Source organism: Hypanus sabinus, chromosome 9, assembly GCF_030144855.1.
Source record: "Hypanus sabinus isolate sHypSab1 chromosome 9, sHypSab1.hap1, whole genome shotgun sequence".
Taxonomy (NCBI): domain Eukaryota; kingdom Metazoa; phylum Chordata; class Chondrichthyes; order Myliobatiformes; family Dasyatidae; genus Hypanus; species Hypanus sabinus.
Window position 1 is genome coordinate 97,345,884 of NC_082714.1, and position 11,671 is coordinate 97,357,554.

The 11,671-nt window shown below is 44.1% G+C and overlaps 1 protein-coding gene across 1 annotated transcript in view; it reads right to left on the reverse strand.

Annotated features, from left to right (window-relative positions):
- LOC132400102 (putative PIP5K1A and PSMD4-like protein) overlaps positions 1-6,960 on the reverse strand; it is a 155,967-nt gene extending 149,007 nt beyond the window's left edge. Inside the window, exon 1 of the mRNA XM_059981177.1 lies at positions 6,708-6,960. Coding sequence (XP_059837160.1) covers positions 6,708-6,738 — 31 coding nt within the window. The 5' untranslated portion in view covers positions 6,739-6,960. The remainder of the gene's footprint in view (positions 1-6,707) is intronic.
- Positions 6,961-11,671: the final 4,711 nt, after the last annotated feature.

An 11,671-nucleotide genomic window follows, 5' to 3' on the forward strand; every position in this document is an offset into this window, starting at 1 on the left:
CAACATAATTGTATAAGGGCTAAGAGTGTTGTAAAAACAAGCCTGAAGGCTTTGTGTGTCAATGCGAGGAACATTCGTAACAAGGAGGATGAATTGAATGTGCAGATAGTTATTAATGAATATGATATAGTTGGGATCACAGAGACATGGCTCCAGGGTGACCAAGGATGGGAGCTCAACATCCAGGGATATTCAATATTCAGGAAAGAAAAGGAGGTGGAGTAGCATTGCTGGTTAGAGAGGAGATTAATGCAATAGAAAGGAAAGACATTAGCCTGGAGGATGCAGAATCAATATGGGTAGAGCTGCATAACACAAAGGGGCAGAAAACGCTGGTGGGAGTTGTGTACAGGCCACCTAACAGTAGTAGTGAGGTTGGGGATGGCATTAAACAGGAAATTAGAAATGCGTGCAGTAAAGGAACAGTAGTTATAATGGGTGACTTCAATCTACATATACATTGGGTGAACCAAATTGGTAAAGGTGCTGAGAAAGAGGATTTCTTGGAATGTGTGCAGGATGGTTTTCTGAACCAACATGTCGAGGAACCAATTAGAGAGCAGGTCATTCTAGATTGGGTATTGAGGAAGGATTAGTTAGCAATCTTGTCGTGCGAGGCCCCTTGGGTAAGAGTGACCATAATATGGCGGAATTCTTCATTAAGATGGAGAGTGACATAGTAAATTCAGAAACAAAGGTTCTGAACTTAAAGAAGGGTAACTTTGAAGGTATGAGACATGAATTAGCCAAGATAGACTGGCAAATGATACTTAAAAGGTTGACAGTGAACATGCAATGGCAAGTATTTAAAGATCGCATGGATGAACTACAACAATTGTTCATTCCATTTTGACAAAAGAATAAACCAGGCAAGGTAGTGCACCTGTGGCTGACAAAAGAAATTAGGGATAGTATCAAGTCCAAAGAAGAAACATATAAATTAGCAAAAAAAAAAGCGGCACACCTGAGGACTGGGAGAAATTCAGAGACCAGCAGAGGAGGATAAAGGGCTTAATTAGGAAAGGGAAAAAAAGATTATGAGAGAAAGCTGGCAGGGAACATAAAAACTGACTGTAAAAGCTTTTATAGATATGTGAAAAGAAAAAGATTGGTCAAGACAAATGTAGGTCCCTTACAGTCAGAAACAGGTGAATTGATCATCGGGAACAAGGGCATGGCAGACCAGTTGAATAACTTTGGTTCTGTCTTCACTAAGGAGGACATAAATAATCTTCTGGAAATAGTAGGGGACCAAGGGTCTAGTAAGATGGAGGAACTGAGGGAAATACAAGTTAGTAGGGAAGTGGTGTGAGGTAAATTGAAGGGATTAAAGGCAGATAAATCCCCAGGGCCAGATGGTCTGCATCCCAGAGTGCTTAAGGAAGTAGCCCAAGAAATAGTGGATGCATTAGTGATAATTTTTCAAAACTCCTTAGATTCTGGATTAGTTCCTGAGGATTGGAGGGTGGCTAATGTAACCCCACTTTTTAAAAAAGGAGGGAGAGTAAAACCAGGGAATTATAGACCGGTGAGTCTGATTTCGGTGGTGGGGAAAATGCTAGAGTTGGTTATCAAAGATGTGATAACAGCACATTTGGAAAGAGGTGAAATCATCAAAGTCAGCATGGATTTGTGAAAGGAAAATCATGTCTGACGAATCTTATAGAATTTTTTGAAGATGTAACTAGTAGAGTGGATGGGGAGAGCCAGTGGATGTAGTATATTTAGATTTTCAAAAGGCTTTTGACAAGGTCTCACACAGATTAGTGTGCAAGCTTAAAGCACACTGTATTGGGGGTATGGTATTGATGTGGATAGAGAATTGGTTGGCAGACAGGAAGCAAAGAGTGGGAGTAAACAGGACCTTTTCAGAATGGCAGGCAGTGGCTAATGGGGTACAGCAAGGCTCAGTGCTGGGACCCCAGTTGTCTACAATATATATTAATGATTTAGACGAGGGAATTAAATGCAGCATCTCCAAGTTTGCGGATGACACGAAGCTGGGTGGTGGTGTTAGCTGTGAGGAGGATGCTAAGAGGATGCAGGGTGACCTGGATAGGTTAGGTGAGTGGGCAAATTCATTGCAGATGCAATTTAATGTGGATAAATGTGAGGTTATCCACTTTGGTTGGAAGAACAGGAAAACAGATTATTATCTGAATGGATTAGCCGATTAGGAAAAGCGGAGGTGCAACGAGACCTGGGTGTCATTGTACACCAGTCATTGAAGGTGGGCATGCAGGTACAGCAGGTGGTGAAAAAGGCAAATGATATGTTGGCATTTATAGCAAAAGGATTTGAGTACAGGAACAGGGAGGTTCTACCGCAGTTGTACAAGGCCTTGGTGAGACCGCACCTAGAGTATTGTGTGCAGTTTTGGTCCCTTAATCTGAGGAAAGACATTCTTGCCATAGAGGGAGTACAAAGAAGGTTCACCAGATTGATTCCTGGGATGGCAGGTCTTTCATATGAAGAAAGACTGGATCGACTAGGCTTATACTCTCTGGAATTTAAAAGATTGAAGGGGATCTTATTGAAACGTATAAAATTCTAAAGGGATTGGACAGGCTAGATGCAGGAAGATTGTTTCTGATGTTGGGGAAGTCCAGAACGAGGGGTCACAGTTTAAGGATAAAGGGGAAGCCTTTTAGGACCGAGATGAGGAAAAACTTCTTCACACAGAGTGGTGAATCTGTGGAATTCTCTGCCACAGGAAACAGTTGAGGCCGGTTCATTGGCTATATTTAAGAGGAAGTTGGATATGGCCCTTGTGGCTAAAGGGATCAGGGGTATGAAGAGAAAGCAGGTACAGGGTTCGGAGTTGGATGATCAGCCATGATCATACTGAATGGTGGTGCAGATTCAAAGGGCCGAATGGCCTACTCCTGCACCTATTTTCTATGTTTCTATATCTCTCCTACAGGTAGGTGGCCAAAACTGCACAAGACTCCAAATTAGGCCCAACAACATCATTTACAATTTCAATTTAACATCTCAACTTTTGCACTCAATACATTTTATTTACAAAGACCAATGTGGCAAAAGCATTCTCTTTGACCCCCATCTACTCGTGACGCCACTTTCAAGAAATTATGGATTAATATTCCCAGATCCCTCTGTTCTACCACTTTCCTCAATGTCTTACTACTCACCGTGTACAACCTACCCTGGTTTATTCAGAGCAACACCTCACACTTGTTTGCATTAATTCCAAGTGTCATTTTCAACCCAACTTTTCCAGATCCCACTTCAAGCAGTCTTCCTCACTGTCCATTACATGGCCAGTCTTGATGCCATTGCAAATTTGCTGATCCAGTTCAGCACATCATCCGAATCATTGATATAGATGACAACAACGGACCCGGATTTGATCCCTGCTGCACACTAGTCACAGACCTCCAAAGAAGAAGCTATCTACTACCACTCTCTCAAAATGCTGGTGGAACGCAGCAGGCCAGGCAGCATCTATAAGGAGAAGCGCTGTTGACGTTTCAGGCTGAGCCCCTTCCCCTTCGTCAGTCATTTCTATACTAGTTTCCCACAGGGTCAGAGGGAACACCTTGTCAGGCCCTGGAGATTTATCCACTAATTTGCCTCAAGACAGCAACACCACCTCCTCTAATCTGTATGACCTTGCTGCCATATTGTTTCACATCTGCAGACTGTGTCTGTCTCCCGATTAAATACTGTTGCAAAAAATCCGTTTAAGATCTCCCCCATCTCTTTTGGCTCTACTCATAAGTTACCACTTTGATCTTCCAGAGGACCAATTTTGTCCCTTGGTATGCTTTTATCCTTCTTCTAGCCCTCCTGATTTCCATCTTGTGTTCTCTTGCATTTCTTGTACTCAAGTACCTCATTTGCTCCTGCCTGCCTATACCTGCTATGTATCTTTTATTTCTTAACCAGGGCCTCAATATCTCTCGAAGTCCAAGGTTTCCTAAACCTGTTAGCCTTGCCTTTTATTCTGACAGGAATACACAAACTCTATACTCTCAAAATTTCACATCTTTTCTGATATCAACAAAATTAGTCTTTCACCAATTTAGAGTCTCAACCAAAGGACCTGACCTATCCTTTTCCCTAATTATTTTGAAACTAATGGCATTATGATCATTTGATGCAAAGTGTTCCCCTACACAAGCTTCTGTCATCTGTCTCACTCGAACTAGTGTTGTACACTCTCTTGTTAGGACTTGTATGTACTGATTAAACAAACCCTCCTGAACACATTTGACAAACTCTTTCCCATCCAACCCTTTTACAGTATGGGAGTCCCAGCCAATATGTGGAAAGTAAAAATCACCTATCACAACCTTATGTTTCTTGCAACAGTCTGTGGTTGAGCACTGTTGCGATATTTTCCAACTAACAGTGCCATCCCTCCCACTATCACGTCTAAGACAACGGAACCCCAGAACATTGAGCTGCCAGTTTTGTTCTTCCTCCAACAAAATACACTAATGGTACAATATCTTAATTCTACATGCTGATGCATGCCTTGAGATCTTCTGCCTTTTCTACAATACTTCTTGCATCGAAATATACACATTAGTCCCACATTTCTCGACCTTTTTGATTCTTGACTGTATGTAGACTTAACAGGATCTTTCACCACAACCACTCCATTAGTTCAGGTGTGCTGATTCCCAAACCCATGCAGCACCAGCAAATGTTCCCACTAGGAGGATATCAGCCCCTTTCCAGTTCAATGTCAGAGAATGTTCGCAGTATACAACCTGAAATCCTTTCTCTTTGCAGACATCCATGAAAGAGATTTAAAAAAAAACCCAAAGAATGAATGACAGAAGAATATTAGAACCTGAAAGCCCCCCCTCCAACGCAAAAACAGCTGCAAAACATCAACCTTCACGCCCTCGCGTGTTCCAACAAAAAGCATCGGGCCTCCCCCCCACCCACCCCAGCAATAACAAGCCCCCAGAGACGATCAGAACTACTGTCCATCCCAACACTTCGATAGCTCAACAGCTCTTCTCCTACTAACGAGGGAAAGAGATATTGCTCCTGCCACAGCAAGAGGAGAGGCCAACAGCTCGCTGTTTCCATGTTACAATCTACAGCTTCGCTTATTTTGAGTTCCCCCTTCTGTATGGATCCCACATTCCCTGGAAGAGAGCCCAATGATACAATAACCTGAAGCCCTCCCTCCTGAACCACTTCCTTGGCAACATGTTAAACTGTATTATCTTCCAATTTCTGGGCTCACTGTGATGTGGTATTGGGAGCAGTCTTGAAATTACAAGCCTGGAGGTGCTAACTTAAAGGACAGTACCTAACTCCCTGAACTCACTTTGCAGGACCTCGTAACTCTTCCTATCTGTGTCACTGGTAGTGACACGGACCATAACTTCTGGGAGCTCATCCTCCTACTTATGAATAAATGTTCCAGTAAGAATAAACCCAATATACAACTCCATCTCTCTATAGGTAAAAACATCATAGTGAACCTTTTCTGCACTCTTTCCATTGAACCACAATCTTCCTTCAGTGTAGTGATCAGAAATGTATGCAACACTGCAAGCGTGGTCTAACCAATGTTATGTAGTGCTTCAACATTGCATCCCAACTCTCAGCCTATAAAGGCAAACATACCAAATGTTTGCTTCACTACCGTATTCACCTGTATTGTCACTTTCAGTGAGATATGGACTTGCACTAATTTCTCTATCACATCAGTACTGCACCTTGGCCCTGGAGCTATGCTGCTTCCTTTGACCGAACTATGTACAATAATTAAACTCCATACATCCTACTAAAATCTCACTTACACCTCTGGATTAAACTGTATCTGCCGCTTTTCCACCTAACTCTCTAGTTGATCTGTACCTACTGTATCTTTACTTCACTAACCGTAATCTTTTGGTTCATATAATTTTAGTACACTTACTAGTGCTAAAACAAGAAAACAGCTCAACATATTCAAATACACCTGTAACACATAGAGTTAAACAAAGGATTCCTGTTGAAATGTGACCCTAATATGCCAGAAGAGTTGTTTCTTTTCCCTTGAGGCATGGTGGAGATTCAGCTACAGGAACACTTCTCTTATATAGTTAATTACCTCTTGGACATTTGTGTCAAACCTGGTATTTTTGTTACTGGAGCTTGAGTGGTTATTCACCAGTGTAAAGATCATTTTGTAGAAATGATGTTGGCATCTCTCTTAAGCTTTACGATATCAGATATAGGTAGTAGCTGAAGGACGTCATATGGCAGAAATCATTACTGCCTGGTAAACCCCAAGTTTTATATATATAAAAAATAACTTGGCACGACTATCAAACATTCATTTTCATCCAGCATTGCCCAGCTGTGGCTCATGACATGCGAGAATGCCGTTAGTAGAGAAGCTTTCTTCCAACAATTTTGAGGTACATCCCATCATATCCACCCACCCTGCCCCAAAACCTCAACTCTACTCCCACTCCACTCATTTCCCCCGTACCCCCTCCTAACTCTACGCCAACTCCAATTAATTCCCCTTTATCCCCTCCTCACGCTCCCCCACCCAATTCCCCCGACTCCCTCCTCACTCTCCCTTCCACTCCACTCAATTCCCCCTTACTCCCTCCTCACTCTTAACTCCCACTCCAGTCACTTTCCCCTACTCCGCTCATTTCTTCCTCACTCTTCCCCCACTTCACTCATTTCCCCCTACCCTCCTCACTCCCCCTTCCCTCACTAACCTGCCGCTGCGCCGCTCCCCTCCGCCGCCATCTTGCGCCAAGGCCCAGACGCCGACTCCGAGACCGCACTCTACATGAGTTGCGCCATAGGCGCCCACCCACTAGCAGTAGAAGGGATCAACCGTGGATGAGAGATCGTTTTCTGGTGAGCTCCAGTAATGGATTGCAGCAAAGTGGCGTTGGACTCGGACCCCAGGCGGCCGCCTACTCAGCTGCCTCTCCCAGACACCGCCATAGAACCATCACGCATGCTCCGACTCCACAGAAGCCGGTTCTGCCGGCACGCCAACACTGCGCATGCTGCAAGCTACTGTTCACGTGATCACAGTCAAGGCCGGCCGTTAAAGAATCGCCTACTGCGCATGCTCCACCATCCAAAGCGGCAAAACTCCGCCTTTTCCCTCAGACGCCAGCGCTGCCCTGCTGAGTGGGCAGGGCTTTGTCCAGCAGAATGGACGAAACGTAATCAGTGAGGGATGTTGCGGAGTGACGCCCGTGTCCCACAAGAAAGCGTCTAAACACACACAGTGGATGTTCAGTGACATCGTTATGGCTGGCGACCGCCTAAGCAGTCTTGCGACAAGAATTTAGGGAGCTAACTGGCAGATTGAGGGGCAGGACCACTTAAAGATTCAAGATTGTTTATTGTTATTTCCTGTCCACAAATGCAAGCACAACAAAATAATTGTTACTGCATATCTGATGTAGCACAAAAAAACCACAAAAGATAAAGAACACCATAATAATAGCAAAACCACAATAAATATAAATACGTAGATTGATTGTATGCCCATAAAGCGACAGCAGGCTGTACATAAGGTGACTGACAGGAAATGACAAAGTACTGTAATGGTGAGACAGTGGGTGGAGGTGCTGATCAGCTCGTGGAAAGTAACTGTTTTTGAGTCTGGTGGTCCTGCAATGGACGTTAGGTAGCCTCCTCCCTAATGGGTGTGGGGCAAGCAGTCCATGAGCAGAGTGGGCACTATCCTACAATACGTTGCGCTCCCTTTTCTGATATTGTATGTATGTCCTTGTTAGCAGGTAGGCTGGTGCCAGTGATGCATTGGGCAGTTTTGACAAGTGCAGTTCCTGTACCAAGCAGTGATGCAGCTTGTTAGGGTGCTGTCTGCCGCATGATGGGAATATAGATGTGCACAGACCAGCTCTCCTGAGTCTCCTCAGAATGTAGAGGCATCCTTGACTGTGAAGGATGTTTAGGGTGCTAGCGACGTGCACTCCCAGGAGTTTGAAACTGCTCACAATTTCCACTGTTGTGCTGCCGATGTAAAGTCGGGTGTGAGTGGTGTGAATTTTCCTGAAATTCATAACCACCTCCTTTGCCTTGTTAACATACGGGAAGCGGTTATTTGCCTGGCAGCAGGCCTCAAGCTCTTCCACCTCTGTAGGCCATCTCATCATTGTTGGTGATGAGCCCCACCACTGTTGTGTCATTGGTGAATCTGATGATGTGATGGCTTGGGTGTTTGGCCATGAAGTCATGTGTGAGTGGAGTGTACAGCGATGGGTTCAGCACACAGCCCCCGGGGGCACCCGTGTTGATAGATGATGCGGAAGGAGGAGTGCTTGTGTATTCTGAATATCTGAGGTCTGTTTGTTGGGAAGTCCAACATCCATTTGCACAGTGGTGTATTTAGACTTAGGAGTAGGAGTTTGTTCAGCAAAGTCTGTGGGACAATAGTATTGTATGCCGAACTGAGATCCAGAAACAGCATTTTGACAAGTGACTTTGTTTTCTCGGTGTGTCAGGGCCAGGTGCATGGCAGATGCTATGGCACCTGTTCTATAGTAGTTGTGTTGGTAAGAATGCTGGTGAATGTCCAATGATGCAGGAGTGGAGTTTTTGATATGTGCCATTATCATCCATTTGAAGCACTTCATGATCAAGTTCAAGTTTAATTGTCCTTCAACCGTACATGAATACTCATTGAAACACCCTGGTTTCCTTGGCTACAGAAGTGTAAGGAAGGCCTCAAGTGCCGCCAAACTTGTGAGATTGAGAAAGCTCACTCACCCCAAACTCTGGTTTGTGTGGATGCTGCGTAATTTGCTACCTTGTTGCAAATTAGTGCATGCGATTAAAGGAATTATATTTATGAATTGTAATTTCTCTAAAGGGTTAGTAAAGAATAACAAAAAGAAAAGGCCCATTCTAATTAAACAGTCAAATGTGCACAAGTTGGAGCACATCTTGAACTTCTCTGTCACTCACTCGCTGGGCCCTCGGTCAGTGTGAAAGCACACACCACCTTCCGAGTGTCGCTTGCAATCTGCCTCAAACAAACGGGTCTCCCACCGGATCGTACGCTATGACCGGTTCTCCCCAGCGCTCCTCTCTCCGTCTGCTGCCAAGCACAAGCCCAAGACCAACCTTCGTGTCCCTCGCCAGTGAAACCTCCCTAATTCGACCATCCTAATTGGATGGCATACATTTTTCACAACAGTACCTCTTTCACCTCAGATGGTTGAGGAAGTTTGGCATGCCCCCCCCCCCCAAAAAAAAATCCTAAGAACTTTCTACAGCTGCACAATTGAGAGCATCCTGCCTGCTATGGGAACTGTACTTCCCTTAGTCGCATGACTCTGAAGAGAGTGATGCCCAGCGCATCTGTAGTTGTGAACTTCCCATGGTTCAGTACGTTTACAAAGACAGGTGTGCAAAAAGAGTCATTAGGTCACCCCAACCGCAATCTATTCCAGCTGCCACCATCTGGGAAACAATACCGCAGCATGTAAAGGGACCAACAGGCTCCAGGACAACTCCTTCCACCAGGCCATCAGACTGATTAACTCATGCTGATTTGAGTGTATTTCTATATTACGTTGACTGTTCTGCTTGTTTTAGATGACTATGATTGCACATTGTACGTTTAGATGGAGATGTAACAAAAGATTTTTACTCATGTATGTAAAGGATGTAAGATATAAAGTCAATTCAATTCAACAATAACCCAAACAAACATGAAAACAGAACAGACTGCTCTTACAGAACTGCTAAATGAAATACATAGATCATAACAGTAAAAATATGAACTAGGGCATTATATCATGAATACAGGCAAATGAAACAGTGTTACTATGAGGCCAAAGCAGAGTACCAACGGTCCTATGCAGCACAAGCACACGCAGGGTCAAAATCACTTTATTGCCAGTATGTGAAACATACCAGAATCAATTGTGCTTCAGTGCCAAGCATAAACCACAGGGCAATACCACAACAGACAAAACAACAGCAACCAACAATCTAGAAACATAGAAAAACTACAGCACAATATAGGCCCTTCAGCGCATAATGCTGTGCTGGACATGTACTTACTTCAGAAATTACCTTCTATTTTTCTAAGTTCCATGTACCTATCCAGGTGTCTTTTAAAAGACCCTATCATATCTGCCTCCACCACCATCGCCGGCAGCCCATTCCACGCACTCACTACTCTCTGAGTAAAAACTTATCATTGACATTTCCTCCGTAGCTACTTCCAAGGACCTTAAAACTATGCCCTCTTGTGATCTTTAGTCAAATCCTCAAAAAATTCAATCAGGCTCAATAGGCAAAGCCATGCTGACTATTCCTAATCATATTATGCCTCTCCAAATATTCATAAATCTTGCCTCTCAGGATTTTTTTTCATCTTTTCCATCAACTTACCAACCACAGAAGTAAGACTCAGTGGTCCATAATTTCCTGGGCTATCTCTACCCCCTTTCTTGAATAAGGAACAACATCCGCAACCCTCCAATCCTCCGAAACCTCCCCTGTCCCCATTGATGATGGAAAGATAATCGCCAGAGACTCAGCAATCTCCTCCCTCGCCTCCCACAGTAGCCTGGGGTACATCTTGTCTGAATCCGGAGACATATCCAATTTGACACTTTCCAAAAGCTCCAGCACATCTTCTTTCTTAATGTCTATATGCTCAAGCTTATGTGCTGTAAGTCATCCCTACAATCGCCAAGATCCTTTTCTGTAGTGAATACTGAATAAAAGTATTCATTAAGTACCTCAGCTATCTGCTCTGGTTCCTTATACACTTTTCCACTGTCCCACTTGATTGGTCCTATTCTCTCATGTCTTATCCTCTTAGTTTTCACATACTTGAAGAATGTCTTGGGGTTTTCTTTAATCCTGCTTGCCAAGGCCTTCTCATGGCTCCTTCTGGCTCTCCTAATTTCATTCTTAAGCGCCTTCCGGCTAGCCTTATAATCTCATAGATCTCTATCATTGCCTTGTTTTTTGAACCTTTCATAAGCTCTTCTTTTCTTCTTGACTAGATTTACAACAGCCTTTGTACACCACAGTTTTTGTACCCTACCATCTTTTTCCTGTCTCATTGGAACTCCAATATGCAGAACTCCATGCAAATATCCCCTGAACATCTGCCACATTTCTGCTGTACATTTCCCTGAGAACATCTGTTCCCAATTTATGATTCCAAGTTCCTGCCTGATAGCTTCAAATTTCTCCTTACTCCAATTAAACACTTTACTAACTTGTCTCTTCCTATCCCTCTCCAATGTTATGGTAGATAGAATTGTGATCACTATCTCCAAAATGCTCTCCCACTGAGAGACCTGTCACCAGACCAGGTTCATTTCCCAATACCAGATCAAGTACAGCCTCTCGTCTTGTAGACTTCTCTACATGTTGTTTCTGCTTTCCACAGGGATTGCTCCCTACGCGACTCCCTTGTCCACTTGTCTCCCCCATCCCTTCCCACTGATCTCCCTCCTGGCACTTATCCTTGTAAGCAGAACAAGTGCTACACCTGCCCTTACACTTCCTCCCTCACCACCATTCAGGGCCCCAGACAGTCCTTCCAGGTGAGGCGACACTTCACCTGTGAGTCGGCTGGTGTGGTATATTGCGTTCGGTGCTCCCGGTGTGGCCTTTTATATACTGGTGAGACCCGACGCAGACTAGGAGACCGTTTCGCTGAACACCT